Source organism: Hippopotamus amphibius, chromosome 7 (genome assembly GCF_030028045.1).
Source record: "Hippopotamus amphibius kiboko isolate mHipAmp2 chromosome 7, mHipAmp2.hap2, whole genome shotgun sequence".
Lineage (NCBI taxonomy): Eukaryota > Metazoa > Chordata > Mammalia > Artiodactyla > Hippopotamidae > Hippopotamus > Hippopotamus amphibius.
Window position 1 is genome coordinate 74594742 of NC_080192.1, and position 17693 is coordinate 74612434.

The following is a 17693-nucleotide window of genomic DNA, read 5'->3' on the forward strand; positions in this document are numbered from 1 at the left end:
CAATGAACCTGGCGGCTGCCCGTGGCAGTGACCCAGCCGGCCAGCCCACACCTATGGCACAGCCGTGCTGAGCAGGAGGCGTGGTACAAGGGCAGCAAACCAGACTCAGCAGATGCCCAGAGGGGCCACCCTGCTGCCAGGCTGGGCACTAAGGGCGGTGGGCTGTTGGCGGGCCAGGTGAGGGTACTCAAAATACCGATGTAGGAAAACAGATCTCGCCACTCCGGGCCTCCTCTGTGACCCCGGGCTGACTTTTTCCTGTCTACGCTGAATGGGGCGCACAGCCCAGCATCTTAACAACCCACCCACAGCTCCTTTCTCCAAGATGCCTCTTGACAGTTGTTTGAGTTGTTTCTTCAGATGGTTGCACAGCCCAGAGTAGAGGGTTCCATCCGTGTGCCCCCTCCTGGGGAGGTCCTCAGGCCTTTGATGAGGCCTCGGTGGGGAGGTTCTCAGGCCTTTGATGAGGCCTCGGTTTGCCTCAAGGTGAAAAAAGATGAGGGCTCTGGGGTGAAGTGAGGAGGCCCAGCTTTGCTGTGTGACCCTGTGTGGATCTGCTTCCCTCTCCGGGCTTTCGTCAGTGAGCAATTTGGACTGTTTGGACTAAGGGACTGTCCAGCTCTGACAACCAGGCCTGTGCCAGGGTTGGGGGGTGGTTGACGAGCAAGTCTGAACCCTCACCTCCCTCCTTCCGGGGACCCCATCACGTGCCAGACCAGGGTGCCCAGTGGGGAAACCCAAAGTCCCTGCCCTCAACTGGGAGTTCCACCGCTGCCCAGTCCATGCTGTTGTGGAACTGTGGACACAAGGACAGACCCAACTCCCTCCGTTTTAGAGGCCAGGGGGCTTCATGGAGGAGGTGACTTGCTAGCTGGACCTTACAGCACAAGCAGGGCTCGTGTGTGGAAGGGGTGTGTTCACAGAGCAGCCTGGTGTGACTGGCGGGGAGTGTGTGTGGGAGGCAAGGGTGCACAGCCCCACAGTGGCCTTGAATGTCATTCTCAGTCCACTCCTCCAGCTTGGATCACTGGTGCTGCTTTCTCTAGCAGACACTGTCTGCCTGCAAGGTGGCCTTGCCACGCAGTGACCGAGGGCTCTTGCAGAGAGAGCTGGGCTGCTGAGAAACCGGGCAGGAGATGACCGATGGCAGGGACAGCAGAGCCCTGGGGGTTCTCCAGCGGGACTGGGGGCTCCTGGCACGCACCCTTGAAAGGCAAGACCCCGGGTGGAGTGAAGGATGGCCCTGGGGCCTGCCTGCGGACAATCTGGAGGGCCCCTCGGGCAGCACGGGCTCAGGGCCGCTCCGCCTGTTCCTGCTGCAGGAGGTGACGAAGATGTCGGACGGCAGCCTCCTGGGGGACCCTGGGCGCACGCCGCTGAGCAGGAAGGAGGGTGTCAAGTGGCAGCGGCCAAGGCTCACCCGCCAGGCCCTCATGCGGTGCTGCCTGGTCAAGTGGATCCTGTCCAGCGCGGCCCCTCAGGGCTCAGGTAGGGGTTGGGCTGGCTGGGAAGAGGGCGGGGGTCCGTTCTGAGCTCAGAGACCCACTCTGGCTGGGCCACACCACCTCTGCCTCTGCAGGGAGATGTTTCTGTTCATTCACACCTGTCCCCCATTCATCGGTACCTGCTCCAGGCAGGGCACTGACCTCAAGGCGGGACTCAGAGAGGTGGGGACAGGGCATTAGGGCCGCACTGGAGTTTTCCCAGCTGGCAGAATGGAGCGGAGCTTCAGAGCCTTCAGAGCTGGGTGACCTTGGGTGGCACAATCTTCCTTTCTAAGTCTCCTGTGAAAGGGGGGCGGATACCTGCAGGGCGCTAACGTGTGCAGGGGCCTGGTGAGGAGAAGGCCGGGCCTTCAGCGCCTCCCTGGTCCTGCCTGGTGCAGCCCCAGGGGCCGGTGCTGGCTCTTTACCCCGGGCTGCGTTCTGGGAGCTGGTGGCAGATGGATGCCCAGCGCTTGCTGTTGGCAGTATTTGGTGTCTGTGATGCAGTGAGGTGCAGAGGGGACCTCATGCAACCCACATGTGCACATACCACACACTCACCTGTGCACACCCACCAAGCACATGTGGGCACACACACGTCACACACAGGCCTGCGTAACACAAGCAGGTGTACACACCATGCACACTCCTGTGACCACACACACTAGGCGTGCACGCGCGTCTGCCTCTTTGACTTTAAGGAAGAAGTACAGACTTGGACCCCGAGAGCTGTGTCTTGTTTGTTGTCTTAGACACTGTGATCTCCAGGGAACCTCAGTCCCCTGGACTGGAGAATGGGGATATTCACCGCCCCAGCCTCTCAGGCTTGACGGGGGTGGGGCCAGCAGTGTGTGCCGGCCAGGCCCCCCCTCCTTTACCTGCACCCCCACGCCAGGGCGCTCCCAGCAGGATTCCAGTCCCCTCCCTTCTGCTTCCTGGAGCCCCTGCCATCTGTGCTGCCCCACCCCCCTTCTCTGGCCCTTCCCTTCCCCACGGCAGTCTCCGTGGAGGTGCTGGTGCCTGTGAGTACACACGTGGCGTCCACGCGTGCTCTCTCTCCGGCTTCTCAGGACAGCGCAGAAACATGAAGTCACTAAAAGTTCATGCAAACAGCTGAACTGGCAAGCTCACATCCTCACAGGGCTGTTTTTCTGCAGTGGAGTAAAAGCAATTTAGTTTCCCGTCAGGGGAGGAACAGGGAGGGGAGGGGAGCAGTGGCGCCCTCGTGTGGCCGGCTCTGAGTGCCGGGTGGGCTGCGGTCTGCCCTGGCGGACGCAGCCTTGCCTGGACGGAGGCTCAAATTCTTTTCTTTTCTTTTTTTCCCCTTAATTTTATTGAAATATAGTTGATTTACAGTGTTGTGTTAATTTCTGCTGTACAGCAAAGCGACTCAGTTATGCATATATATATATTCTTTTTCTTATTCTTTTCCATGATGGTTTATCACAGGAAATTGAATGTAATTTCCTGTGCTATACAGGAGGACCTTGTTGTTTATCCATCCTATATATAATAGTTTGCATCTGCTAATCCAAACTCCCAGTTGGATTAACTTCCCCCTGCCTCCACCTTGGCAACCACAAGTCTGTTCCCTATGCCTGTGAGTCTGTTTCTGTTTCATAGATATATTCGTGTCGTATTTTAGGTTTCACATATAAGTGATATCATAAGGTATTTGTCTTTCTCCTTTTGACTTACTTCACTCAGTATGATCATCTCTAGGTCCCTCCATATTGCTGCAAATGACATTATTTCGTTCTTTTTAATAGCTGAGTAGCATTCCATTGTATATACATACAACATGTCTTCTTTACCCACTTGAGGCTCAAATTCTTACCAGTCTGCATCTCCAGGGTCTTGTTGGCAGCAGCACAGCCTCCTGCTTTTCCTCCCGTGGATCTTGCAGCCCCTCAGTGACCCCAGTGTCTGTCTCTCCCTCTCTGGTCCTCTGCAGCCAGCACCCTGCCCACCCCCCCCCCCCCCCCCCCACACACACACACACTCCCAGGCCTCTCTCCTGCTGAGCCCCGGCTCCAGCTTCCAACTTCCTGGAGAAACATCTGGCACACAGTGGTCTTCAGGTTGGGGCCGGGATGTGGTGTGCCCCCTTGCTGAGGCCTTTTGCACACCTGAGTGTGCATGGACACGGGGAAGAGCAAGCCAGGGAGTGGGGAAGAGGGGACAGGCAGGTTTGGTGTGTCCAGGGTCACAGTGTAAGGGAGCTGAGGGGACCACGCCCACGGGTCCACCTTTAGCTCAGGTGGGCTCCTAGATGGCAGGGTCTATGCCCTTCAGCTCCTTCTAGAGCTGTGTGGAAACCTTTGCTGGATGGCTGGTCACAGCCATGCAGCAGCGGGGACAGGGAAGGGGTACAGCTCCCAGCACAAGACCCAGTGCTTTGCCCAGCCCTGCCTGTTCCCCTGGTGATATGTTTACCAGACACCCTGCCAGGCCCCGAGGGGACATGTGGGACACGGAAAACGAGATCCTTAGTTGCGTGGGCCGGGCACGGAGGGTCACTCTGTTTTACTAAAACTAAAGAGCAGCCTGATAGGGAGGTCACGTGAGTCAGCGGGTCCCTTGGGTCAGGGGCTGAGCAGGGACTCTGACCTGGAGCATCTTCCTGAGCTGCGGGCAGGGCACCCACCCTCGTGTGTGTCTTCCCTGTCTTTTCTCTCGGGACCTGCGGAAAGAGGGTGCTTGGGGTCTGCAGAGGCAGCAGCCAGCCTCCCGGGCAGAGGAGCCGAGACCCCAGTGCACCCGTCTCGACTGGGCACCTCTCCAGAGCCTCGGCTCCGCAGCCCGAACACGTCCCTTGTGTGTCCCTCCAGGATGTGCTGCTGGCATGGTTATACCAAGGGCTCCATGTACTCCTGACACACTCAGCTGTGTGCAGACGACGTGCCTCTGCTCCTTCAGGAGCCTCCTGGGGCTCTGGGTGCAGAAGACAATTGGGCCATTCAGTGTGGCTCTGTCCCCGCACTTGGCCTGGCTCAGCCAGGTGTCCTGGGCCGGCGCCTGCAGAAGGTGGGTGGGTGGCCGGGACACTGCACCCTTGTTGGGCGTGGGGGTGGTTTCCATCCAGCAGAAGCAGCCTGAGACACGGGTCTCTGGGAGATTCTGGAGCAGGAGCCAAGGCCCAGTGGAACACACGGGTGTCCTGAGCCTCGGCAACTTGGCAAGGAGTGGGTGGGACTCAGGCACCGGGACGCAAGAGAACAGGGGGCCAGGCCAGAGGCTGCTGGGCCCGGGGGTCACCCCTGGGCTGTGAAAGCTCCAACATGGGGTTGGGAGCCAGTCAGCAGAAGTGGCCTCTGACCACCTGGGTGGGCCCGGGACCGGGCAGCTCAGAGCAGGTGGCATGGCCCCACCTCACCAAGGAGGAGCGCCTGTCCTTGGCACAGAAGTGCATCCCTCCCCTCCACTCGGGGGCCATCCTCAGTGACCCAGAGGCTGGCACTCTGAGCTGCTCTGCTTATCTCCCCAGCATCTGAAAGTCCTTCCTTTTAGTCCCTCAGGATGCCAGGGCGCCTCTCCAGGGGCACGGCTGAGCCACCAACCGGACAGACCTGCTTCTTAAGTCTGGCTCCCACGAGGACGGTGGGACTGGGTACCTTTCACTGTAAACCTGGAATAATAGTGTCACCCACAGAGTAACCTGGGCTGTTGGTGGCAGACGACTGAATCCAGGCTGGCTGGTTTAAGCAGAGAAGCATTTCCTCTAGGCTGTTGGGCAGTTTGCAGAAAGTAGAGGACCAGAGAAGGAGGCTGGGATGTGACAAGGCCGGGGTCGTGCCTGCCGCTATGGGAAACACCCCACGTCCCAGTCCATTCTGGTAGGGATGCTGGAGCCACAGCCACATGCTCCTGCGTGATGACACACTGTGACCATTCCTCACACACAGGAACACAGTCCTGCCCCCACCCCCAAAGTGGAGACCCAAATTCTCAGCCACTGCATCCCTCTCTGGGAGATACTCACTTCTCCTGGGGTTGGCATTCTTGAGGGATCTGAGGCCTTGGTCATCCTACCTACAAACCTCCCCCCTCCCCCACCACTAACTTTCATCCCTGTATTTGGCAATAGGAATAGGTTCCCTGGAGAATTCACTAGATTTGACACATAGTACCCATCCCGCACCCCCGTAGCTACAACACCTTCTCCCCTGAATAATCAGGGTCACTCATCCCAGCCAACACCCTTTTGTGTCAGTTGGTCTAAGTAAGGCGCCCCAAATGGCCAGGTGACAGTCTCAGCTTCTAAAAGTTCAGCAGATGCGCTGGTGTCTCACCTTTGAGGAAGCATTCTTCTTTAGGGATCTAAAACCTCTTATCCAGAGCCCAAAGCATTGGAGGTGTGAAACAGAAATACTGCAGCTGTGTGGTTGGGGGCTGGTGTGAGGGCCCATGGCCATTGCTTCCCTTGGTTCTGGACCCATTCTTCTGGTGGGAGGCAGAGCAGCACCCACGGTGGCATGTCCAGGACAGCACCTGAATCTCATGACTGCCGCTGGAACTAGTGTATAGTGGGCCCTGCCACTGTTCTGTAAGTCCAGCTGCTTCTGGGCTTGGGGAATAAGGGAGGCCAGTGGGTCGTTTTTATTGTTGTTGTTGTTTGTTTTTGTTTAAATAATCAATTATTTACTTTATTTATTTATTGGAGTATAATTGCTTTACAATGTTGTGTTAGTTTCTGCTGTGTAATGGAGTGAATCAGCTATATGTATACATATGTCCCCTCCCTCTTGGACCTCCCTCCCATCCCCCCCACCCCCCGCATCCTGCCCATCTAGGTCATCACAGAACACTGAACTGAGCTCCCTGTGCTATACCAAAGGTTCCCACTAGCTATCTATTTTACACGTGGTAGTGTATTTATGAGGGTGAATCAAAAATTATCTGCACTCTGGCTGTAGAATTTATTTTAAGTAACTTTTAGAAAAGACAAATACATCATTTTTTGACATAATCTCCTTGCTTTTCAAAACACTTTGTCCATCTGTCAACAAGCTTTCATATTCCCTCATTAAAAAATGTTTTAGGCTGAGCTTTGAGCCACAAATGCACTGCTGTCTTCACTTCTTCATCAGAAGTGAATCTTCATCCTCGTAGGGCTGCTTTCAGGGCACCAAACAGGTGAAAGTCCGATGGAGCAAGATCAAGACTCTAGGGAGGATGCTTTAACACCTCACAACGAAGTTTTTGCAGAGTGTCGACAGTGTGGGCAGAAGTGTGTGGACGTGCATTGTCATGCAAGATCACAACGCCCTTGGATAGCAGTCCTCTGCATTTAATCCGAAGTTTAGGCTTCAGCTCTTCAATAAGCATCTCACTGTAACGAGCACTGTTGATTGTTGAACGTTTTTCCTGATAATGTTCCAATACTGGCCCTTGAGAATCCCAGAAAACTGTAAGCATCAATTTTCCAGCTGATGGTTGACTTTTGAACTTTTTCTTGGTCAGCAGTTGAGGATGCTTCCATTCCATACTCTACCATTCACTCTCAGGCTCATAGTGATGAATCCATGTCTCATCACCAGTAATGATTCTCTTTAAGAACCTTTCACCTTCCTTAGAGAGTTGGTCCAAATTTTGTTTGCAGATATCCAAACACCTCTGTTTATGCTCTTCCATGAGTTGTTTTGGTATCCATCTCACACAAACTTTTGGAAACCTAAGTCTGTCATGGATTACTTCGTTTTGAGGTGTTAGAGCGTCCCCCCTATAGTCCTGATCTTGCTCCATTGGATTTTCACCTTTTTGGTCCCTGGAAAGCAGCCCTACGAGGACAAAAAATCACTTCTGATGAAGAGATGAAGACAGCGGTGCATTTGTGGCCCACAGCTCAGCCTGAAACATTTTTTAATGAGGGAATAGGAAAGCTTGTTGACAGATGGACAAAGTGTTTTGAAAAGCAAAGAGATTATGTTGTAAAATGATGTTTGTCTTTTCTAAAAGTTACTTAAAATAAATTCTACAGCCAGAGTGTGGAACATTTTTGACTCACCCTCGTATGTAAGCATTGGCCTTTGGCCACAATTCTTTGCTGTAAGATGAGTTTTCGGTCAGTGACAAGGATACATGGGACACTGTGATGGGTGGCGTTGGTGGTGGAAGCAAGGTGGCCAGAAAGCGAGGTCTGTATTCCGAATGAATGTCAATTCCAGCAAGAATAAATGACGGTCCCTGCCAGCGTGGAGGGGATACAGTGTAGCTGACCTGCCACCTGGTGGCTGGCTTGTCACCCTGCTGGCAGGCCGAGCACCCGACAATAGCTGTAGCCCAATCAGCCGGGTGAGGGGAAGTTCTTTTCTTGAACCCATGAGTAATCTCAGTCCACCATGGCCTCCAGTTCATGGACAGTGCACGCAGCGGCCAGGAATACAGGATGACTGACCTTCAAAGGCAGGCCATCTTGTCCACCAGACTCTGAGCGCCTCCTCGGGGCTGGTTGCCCTTTGGACAACATCCACAGGGGACTGTGACATCGTCACAGCTCCTAGTCACCACTCCTCCAATCTTCTTCCCTCCACCTCCCTGAGCCCTCAACACATGGATAGTAACCACCCCTGAGTCAATGTCAATCTGTACCTCAGGCCACCCCTCCTTCCAGGCGTCACAGGCCAGCAAACGGACTTGATGTCTTGCCCACCAGGAAGGTTTCTCTTCTCCACCGCCCTTGCTCTCTTAGTGGGCTGCCGTGTCAGCTTAGAGCTGGAGCCAGTCTTTCTTGCAGCTCTGTCTATAAAGTATGTACCTGTGCTTTTCCTCTTCAGATGGTCTTAGGGACTCCCCCTGGGGCCACAGGTGTGGGTTGAGAGGGAGGTGGCAATGCAGCTGTTACCGTGGGGGTCTGAGCCCCATGTACAAGCAGGCACCTACCTACGCCTTCTGGACCCCCGACCTGAGCTCATACACAGCATCTGTGGGTGGTGGTGGCGTGCTGTGCACACACGCACCTTTAGAGCTGGGGGAGAGGTGGACACTCAGTTCCTGGTGGACAGCTCAGGTCTCAGGGCCACCTGGTGTCCCACACTCAGGCGTTCCATCTCCCTGAGGGCCCAGGAGTGAGCCAAAAGTAGTATCAAAAGAAGAGACTTTTGCCAAAGAAAGCCTGGCTTTGCTCACAACCAGAGGTTCCTATCAGGGCCTGCTCCAGACCCTGCAGAGCAACCTAACTTTGCTTAAACACACTGTGGGGCGTTGAATGTGCTGGGTCATCAGGCCCAAGGCGAGAGCAGCTTGACACAGTCTGGAGCAGCACGCTTACCTGTGGTACACAAGAAGCCCCATCAAACGCTGCACTTCCTTTCACTGGCTGGGAGTGCAAGGTGCAACAGTTCTTCTTTCATTTTAGCGGGAATGCTTTTACTTGCCTGACCTTGCAGGTAACAGAACCCCCAAACAACAGTGGCTTAATTTAGACAGAGGTATATGTCTCCTATCTGAGAAATCTGGGCTAGGCAGTGGCTGGCACTGGTTTAGCAGCTTCAGGGATATGAGAGTCAAGGTCTCTGGGGTTTTTTGCACTTTTCCTCATAGCTACAAAGTTGTTGCTCTGGCTCCAGCCATCATGGCTTTGTTCCTGACAAGAGAAAGGAGAAATCAGTGGGAGTAAAGGAGGAAGTGGTAGTGCCTGCGTCAGGAAAGCAACACTCTCGCAGAAATCTCTGGAAGATTTATGTTTACATTTTACTGGCCAGAACTGAGCCACCCTGACTGCAAGGAAGGCAGGGGATGGCATTTTTTTTAAGCTGGGCACATTTCCACCTCCAATGAAATCTGAATTCTGTAGGTGAAAAGGCAGAGGAGAATGCTGACGTGATGTTCTCTGCCACGCATACCTCATGGGGCTGTTTTGATGCCCAGAAGGGCCTTAGCGAGCTGCCCGTGCACACCGGGTACTCTGAGGATGTGGAGGTGGGGGGCACTCCAGTCACATCCTTGGTTTCCCCTATCCCCCTCATCACAGGGATCCCTTCCCATCTCCTCTTTTCCCACTCTGCAGAGGCACCAGCAGGGCTGGGGGCTGGGGTCAGTGAGCAGAGGTCAGAGGTGAAGAGCTAGCCAAAGGCCAGGGCCCCACCCATCCCCCAGTTCTACCCAGGGTCCCTGGCCCCTGAACCTCCAGGGCCGGGGCTGGGTGGGAGCAGGGCTGTTCCCTTCCTGGCTGCACAGAAGCCCTGGCACCTGGATGAGGCTCCTTTGCAGTGAGATCACACCCTCCACCAAAAGTCACAGCAGTGGCACCTCCCCCACTGGTGCTGGGAGCTCGGGAGCAGTGCTCACCCCGCCCCACGTCCTCCCAGTCCAGGATGCTGCAGGAGCCCTTCCGCCTCCAGGGAGAGTGAGCACCAGGGTCCTGAGGGGCCAGGGCCAGGGGCCAGGGGAGGGGCTGGCCCTGGGGCCGGAGTGGGGCTGACCCCGGCAGGGCACTGGCCAGCCCTGGGGGCTCTGGGCTGGGCTGAAGGGCAGGCAGCCCTGGGAAAGGCCGGGAGAGAGCAGGAGGCGGGGACAGAGCACAGAGGAGGGAAGGACAGGCCAGAGAGGCCCAGACACAGAGGGACAGGCTGAGAACTACAGGACCGGCACTGGGATTGAGAGACAGACCAGAGGTGGCAGAGAGAGAGCGTTCTGGAAGAAAGGCTCTGAGGGCCAGGCTGGGGAGAGGCAGGCAGAGGAGGGACAGAGCAGGCCGGGGGTCCTGTACCGTGGCTGGTTGGGCAGAACGAGGGTGGGAGAAGGGCCTCTGGGACAGGCCTGGGGATGGCGGGGCGCAGCGAGGCCCCTGGTCCAGCCCGGGGGGCAGCCCTGAGGCTGCAAGAGTGCCAGCACGGCTGCAAGAGGCACCTGGGCGACATCATCAGCTTCTTCTTCCGCTTCATCTCTGGGAACCTGGCTCGAGGTGAGGACGGCTCTGGCAAGACTGGGGACCAGGAAGCAGGAAGGGGCAGGCGTGGGGTTTAAAACTGTGCCCACCTTGAACGGGGCAGGGGTGACAGGGGGCAGTGGTCCTGAGAGCGACTGGAAGGGACCCCCAGCCTTAGAGTCCTGCCCTGTGACCTGTGGACAGTGAGTACCGAGCTGGGGCTCCCCCACCCATGGGCCTGGGGAGGGACGGGAGGTGGGGAGGCGGCTTCCTTCTCCAGGGCGCACAGACTCAGGCACAGCGCAGGCTGGTAGGGAACCGGCAGCTCTCGGGTCTGCCTACCTGCCTTGCACATACAGCTCTCATTGCCTGGGCCCTCTCCGTCTTCCCTCCCTCCCTGGGGACCCCTCTGCTCCCTCGTCAAAGACACATATGACATCTGCAGTGAGGACTGAAGAAAACGAGTAGAAAGACCTGTGTCTAGAAAGTGCTCAATCAGTGATAGCCATCTTTCAAAATCTACAAAACCCACCAACGCGGAATTTCTAGCAGGGACACAAGAGAGGCTTCCCTGGAGACCGTGTGCTCAGACTCAGGCCTGGGGAGGAGCCCTGAGTGGGAGTGACTCCAAGCAGGCCGGGTCCCACTGCCCCTCTACCTCCCCTGCCTCCCACCCACCCTGAGGCAGGTGCTCAAGGGCTGAGCAGGACAACGTCTGAGGCTGGGCTGTGCGGACCAGGAGGCAGGCCCAGGGAGAGGGACTCCTGCATGTGGGGAGCTGGAGTTTCCTTGGCAGGATGCCCAAGGAAGGGGTGCTATCAGGAGCTTCCGACCCTGAAAAGAGAGACCCTCGGCATCTTGGGGCTCGTGGGCCCTTTTGTTCTATCCTGTTATTGGAACGATGCGAAGGAAAGTAGGCTAAAGGAATCATATGATTCCTTAAAGAGAAACAGATTAAATCTCTAAAACATAAAGATGAGTCAGTATAGACATGTGGCCTGTTGGCTTTTTAGGCAAAGCTAAAAGCCGCTTATGCTGCTCGAAGATGCTCATGGATGCTGTGGAACAAAGTGCCAAGGCTGAGCGGGGCTGGGCTGGAAAGCCTGACCTTTGTCCCCTTATCAGGGGCAGGTCCCGCATCTTGTACCTGCCCTGTCCCGAGTGCCTAGCACAGAGCCTGATGCACCAAATATTTGTCAAACCAATGAAAGAAGTTTCAGAAGGATCAAAATTTAAAACTGAGCGTACAATTAATCATCTCAAAATCGGTCAAATAATAATGGTTTAAAACACTCAAAAGCAGCAGTAATTCTCTAGGAATCAGAAGACAGGATTCTGATACAGTGAAGGTGTGCAGAGGGAGCTCAGATGGGAATGTGAGTCTAAGGCAGGGGGGCAACCTCAGGGGCCTCCAGGGGGCACTCGGGCCACTGCTGCTGTCGGGAATGAGAGCCCAGGGTCACCCCCAGCTTTTCAAAAGAAGGGAGATCCCCGCTCTGCTCATGAAAACCCTGAGGCCTGCCTCTCAGCTGCTGAGAGTCCCCTCTCCAGGCCGTCATTTTGGGGGAGGATGGTTTGAAGATGGTGGCCCTTTAAGAGAGACATCTAGGGGATGGGCCCAGGGGCGGAGGGAGGTGCCTTGGCTGTGACCCTACTAGCTGCTCCTGCTGCCTAGTGATGTGGAGCCTCTCTCCTGCCCCCACTGAGCCGCCTCCTCATGGGTCCAACCAGGGCTGTAGGGAACAGCACCTGCTCCGCAGGGCGGCTGGAAGGGTCAGGGAGCGCCCTTCCTTAGTGGAGTCTTTATACCTGGGCGTCTTTATTGCTGGTAACGTTATGCACTTTTTCTAAACCTTTTTACCTGCCTGATACCCCTGCAGGCTCATGGGTGCTTTCTCTCATTCCCTCTGTCTCAGTCTTTCTAGAAAGGAAAGGAGGATACTGCAGGTCTGTGTCACCTAAGGGTGCAGGCTTCCTCCCAAGCCTCAGGTCCCTCATCTGACAACAGTCAGAAAGGCCTGGGCTTGCTGGTCTCCCTCTGGGCCCCTCCAGCTCTGGGGGATGCTGGTTCCGGAATTCACAGGAGAGCCGGGGTGGGAGGAGCCGCCTGGGAGTGCGAGGGGAGGGGACGTGAGCAGCTGCTAAAGACACAAATAGTTGACATTAGGGTATGAAAAAAGCTGGAGGAAGTGTGGCTCTGTCACCTCTGACCCTTTCAGTTTGCTCTGTGGAGTTGCTCTTCCCGGCTCTTTGGATGAAAGTTTGTGCACGTCCTGTGGTCATCTTTCAGTTGTTACCAGGTACTCAGGGAAGACTTAGACCTTCATTCACCCTGGAATCCCCTCCCGCTGACTCATCTCAGGCTTAAGACTGGAGCAGGAGGGCAGGACGTGGGCATCTCTGAGCATCTCTGATCTTTCTCCACTCTGCTCCCACTGGGCGCCGGGGCCAGGCCAGTGCCACTGCCCAACTGTTGAGACTCCCCCTCTCCAGGCAGTCTTTCTCGTAGGAGGATGGACCCCCAGCTCTCTCCCACAGGATCTGAGAGAGTCCTGCAGAAACGCACCCTCTGCTTCCCTGATGGTTTCTGTGGGGGTGTCCAGGTCCCTCCCATCACCCTGGCTACCTCTGGCCATTGTAGCCACAACTGTCACCCTGAACTCCTCCAGGTGTGGGGCAGACCCACCTGGCCCAGCATCCCCCAGACTCCAGGAACACACGCCCAGATCCCCACAGGCTTCCCAGAAGCCCCTCACTTGGACAGAGGACCGAAGCTCCCTGAGTGGGGGAAGGAGGGAAGACACCTCAGCACACTAACCAGCCTTTCCAAAGACGTTCCCTTCCTTTGCCTCACCAAACTTTCTCTTCTCTGGGTGAGGAGGGGTGAGTCACAGAGTCAGTTTCCCAGTCCCCTAGAGTGACCTGCAGAGCTGGTCTTAGCCCTTGGACCTCTGCTCAAACCCAACAGGTTAAAGTCATATTTAATACCTGGATCGGAGACATGGAGTCCATACCAAGGCGGGGCGAGCCCTGTCTTCTGGGCTTCTCACCGCACCCTGCAGCAAGTGCCCAGGCCTGGGGCTCCCAGGGACAAGGTAGGTATGGGGCAGAGGCCAGGAGGGGCCAGGAGAGAGGGCTCAGGCTCCAGACTGAGGCAGCAGAGACCCAAGGTTACAAAGTTGGGCACGGCTGGCTTCAATTGTCAAAGCATCATTCTGGATATGTTAAAAATACCATTCTCCTACAAATAGACAGTGAGTGTGTGTCAGCTTCTATTGAAGTCCTTAATGAGGGAACCAGCAGATGATAAAGCACAAGAGAAAGAAACACAGGGATTTTTAGATAGGAAGGAAATAAAAGGAACATGGAGATGTTACTGCTCAGGTATGAAACTAAGAAAGATCCAGGGCAGTGAAACCACCACCTGTGGGGTTATCTTCCCTGCCAGAGAGAAGAGGAAATCATCACATCTTATCAGCTTCACAGGCTTGTCAAACATCTGGGCCCTAATCAATTGCACTGCTGATTCTGCTCCCTGGCCGGTCTGATACCCCGCGCAGGCATTGGACAATGCCCCCAGTGGGACCTGGAAGATCACGCAATGCTCTTGGGCTTTATTTCCATATTTTAAAAACAATTTTTAAACAACAAAGAATCTTAACTCTGCCACTCATAGCTGTTAAAGGATAAAAGGTAAAGACATATTAAACATTTCAAGGGAGTTCCCCAGGGGCCTAGTGGTTAGGATTCTGGGTTTTCACTGCCGTGGCCCGAGTTCGATCCCTGGTCAGGGAACTGAGATCCCGCAAGCCAAGCGGCACAGCCAAAGGAAATTTTTTCCCCTGAGTTTATTTGAATTTGGTAGCACCAAACCAAAGGTGGTTAGGAGTGTTCCACTGACAGGAGCTAATGGGAAGGTTTTTATAGAGAAGAGGAAGAAGCAAAGCAAGGAAATTGGTCATAGCTTAAGCAGCTGTCTCATTTGGGAAAGCCTGTCTCTGATGGGTTGTTGGTAAGTTGTATTTTCTCAGTGTGCTGCGTTGACTCTGGCTTAGGTTTCGGTTTGTTTACATAAGCTACCAAGGCATTAGCGCCCCCTCAGCCCAAGGGTCTCTTCTTTAACTACTTTAACAATTCCTCCCTTTTGGTCATCCTCTCATGCGTGACAGATTGACCAACAATTTGGTATTATTGCCTTTCTCTGTCACCCTCGGGGGACTTATCGTGAAACTCATAGGTTATGATGTCGGGCTGTGGAAGAATTGCTTTTGTTCTTCATGTCTTGTCCATCTTCTTCGCGTTTCTCCAAGCACAGTGAACTATCTGATGTACTGCTGATGGCTTCAAACTTGTATTTAAGACCTCTAAGAGAACACAGCCCACCAGGGAGACTACAGTGGTGACTGCCAGGGAGGTAATACCAAGAGACTGAGTTCCTTAGCCAGGGTCCCCATGAACCAAACCAGTTGGTATCAAATAAATCAAAGAATGCACCTGAAGAAGCATCAACGTTTTTTTAGCCAAGTGGCTTGTTTGTTAATTTCTTGTATTTGAGTTTCTACGGGGATGAGTCAAAAATTATCCGCACTCTGGTTATATTAAAACCTCTGTTGGCTGCACTGTCTTATCAGTGCTTTCCATTCAAGACTACTATCTCCCCAGTCACTGCTGTGCAGGTGTGAACGTGTTACATCCGTTCATTTGTAACTGTGGTGTGAGCAAAAATGGATGCCCCACTTGTGATTTGCACAAAAGAAGAGCAGTGTGCAGTGATTCGTTTTTTGTGGTCTGAGGGTGTACCTGGTGCTGTTATTTACCAAAGGCTTTGTGCACAGTATGGAGAAAGTGTTTTGTCACGAAGAAGTGTGTATGAATGGATAGAGAAGTGCAAGGAAGGTTGCACAAGTGTTAGCCATCAAGAACGAGCCGGATTCACTTCTGATGAAGAAGTGAAGACAGCGGTGCATTCGTGGCTCGCAGTTCAGCCTAAAACATCGTGTTAAATTAATTATTTATTGGCTGCGTTGGGTCTTAGTTGCTGCATGCAGGCTTTCTCTAGTTGCAGCAAGAGGGTCTTCTCTTCGTTGTGGTGCGCAGGCTTCTCACTGCAGCGTATTCTCTTGCTGCGGAGCACGGGCTCTAGGCACACGGGCTTTAGCAGTTGTGGCTCGCGGGCTCTAGAGCTCAGGCTCAGTAGTTGTGGCACACAGGCTTAGTTGCTCCTCGGCATGAGGGATCTTCCCAGATCAGGGATCGAACCCCTGTCCCCTACATTGGCCACTGTGCCACCAGGGAAGTCCCTAAAACATTTTTTAATGAGGGAATACGAAAGCTTGTTGACAGATGGATAAAGTGTATTGAAAAGCGAGATTATGTTGAAAAATGATGTATTTGTCTTTTCTAAAGGTTAATGAAAATAAATTCTACAGCCAGAGTGCAGATAATTTTTGACTCACCCTCGTACTGTACCAGAGATGTTGACCCAGGTACAGCAGGAGGTCATTGCTGTGGTAGAGACTTCTTGTTCAGCCAGCAAGTAATCTATCACAATTCTATTATCTGAAACCACTTTATGAGTTCAAATAATCCATGAACAGGACTTCCTAGGTGGTGCAGTGGTTAAGAATCTGCCTGCCAATGCAGGGGACACAGGTTCGATCCCTGCCCCAGGAAAATACCATATGCCGCGGAGCAGCTAAGCCCGTGCATCACAGCTATTGAGCCCATGTGCCGCAACCACTGAAGCCCACATGCCTAGAGCCTGTGCTCTGCAACAAGAGAGGCCACCACAATGAGGAGCCCGTGCACCACAACAAAGAGCGGTCCCCACTCACCGCAGCTAGAGAAAGCCTGTGTGCAGCAACGAAGACCCAACACAGCCAATAAAATAAATAAATTGGTTAATTAAAAAAAAAGATTTCAAAATAATCCATAAGCCAAAGAGGCATATTTTGGGGTGGCACAGTTTGCTACCCTGTGTTCCTCACTTTTGAAATTTCTCCAAGAAGTCTCAGAGTCTGGACTCTGAGTGGTAGTTGGTTCCATCTCACTGAACTAGTCTCTTAGTCCTGAGAACAGGTCAGTTCAGTTAAACAGTTGAGTCTCATTTCAGGAAGAGGTGTTGCTGGTGGGTTCCCAAAATTAAGCCTATATGGTACAAGCAATCATGTATTTAATGAGACGTGTTTTTGTATGGAAACAAAAGAAAGACAAAGGATAATGGTTGAAATAGATTGGAAGTCAGTTTCTGAGTCCAGAGGACAGCCAGTTGAGAAGATTTCTAGATGTTGGGTTCCTAGATGTTGGGCTTGAAGCATTGCTTGTAGTTTGAACGTCTCCAGGGATGTCATCGGATGCTCTAGTGGACTTTCTGAGTGGACCACACAGCAACAGGCACAAAGCTTATCCACCCATGAGCAGGTGAGGTGATTTCTCTGAAGTTCATATCAAGTCCTCCAGCTGCAGTTTGCAGGGCTTGGGGAAAAGGAAAGTTTTTGTTCTCAGCGATTCCAAGTCAGAAGGGTGGAAGAAAATTGGAAACATTATTTTGGAGAGTTGTCGTCAAATATTGGAGGAAACTAGAACTTGGGATCCAGTGCAGTTTACAGGTAGATAACAAAACCTCAAGACAATGAATCTGATCTCCACAAGAGGGCGTCATAGTTTTCTACAGAAATGTAATTTTTTTTCTCTACAATTCCCCTGATAATCACGGTGAGATGAATTTGTTTACAAAATAAGTCTAGTCTCATTAAACTTGGCCTGATTATTTGCATAAGAGCCGCAAGAGTAGTGATTTTATGCCTATTCTTAAATATGATATTCCATTTAAAGCTTGATACCTTGGGGCTTTATTGGCTCAACCCTAGTTTATTAAATTTTTAAAAGCCTCTTTAGTCTAAGAAGCCAAGTCAAGGACTTGCCCAATTTTGTCCTCTTACAAGGATTCTTATTGAACTTATGAAAGTACCTACATTGTCATTAAAAAAATAAGAATATTCAATAAGAGTTTCTGAATTCTGGAGAGATCAGGTAGAGAGGAAAAGATATAGTCCATTTTGGGGACTTCCCTGGTGGTGTAGTGGTTAAGAATCCGCCTGCCAATGCAGGGGACATCGGTTCAACCTCTGACCTGGGAAGATCCCACATGCCACGGAGCAAGTAGGCCCATGCATCACAACTGCTGAGCCTGCATGCTGCAACTACTGAAGCCCATGTGCCTAGAGCCCATGCTCTACAAGAGAAGCCACTGCAATGAGAAGCCCACGCACCACAACGAAGAGTAGCCCCCACTCGACACAACTAGAGAAAGCCCACGTGAAGCAACGAAGACGCAATGC

At 53.2% G+C, this 17693-nt stretch overlaps 1 protein-coding gene across 1 annotated transcript in view; it reads left to right on the forward strand.

The window, feature by feature from the left end:
- Positions 1 to 1191: 1191 nt before the first annotated feature.
- Positions 1192 to 17693, forward strand: part of KCNIP3 (potassium voltage-gated channel interacting protein 3) — an 88709-nt gene continuing 72207 nt past the window's right edge. Inside the window, exon 1 of the mRNA XM_057742669.1 lies at positions 1192 to 1488. Coding sequence (XP_057598652.1) covers positions 1335 to 1488 — 154 coding nt within the window. The 5' untranslated portion in view covers positions 1192 to 1334. The remainder of the gene's footprint in view (positions 1489 to 17693) is intronic.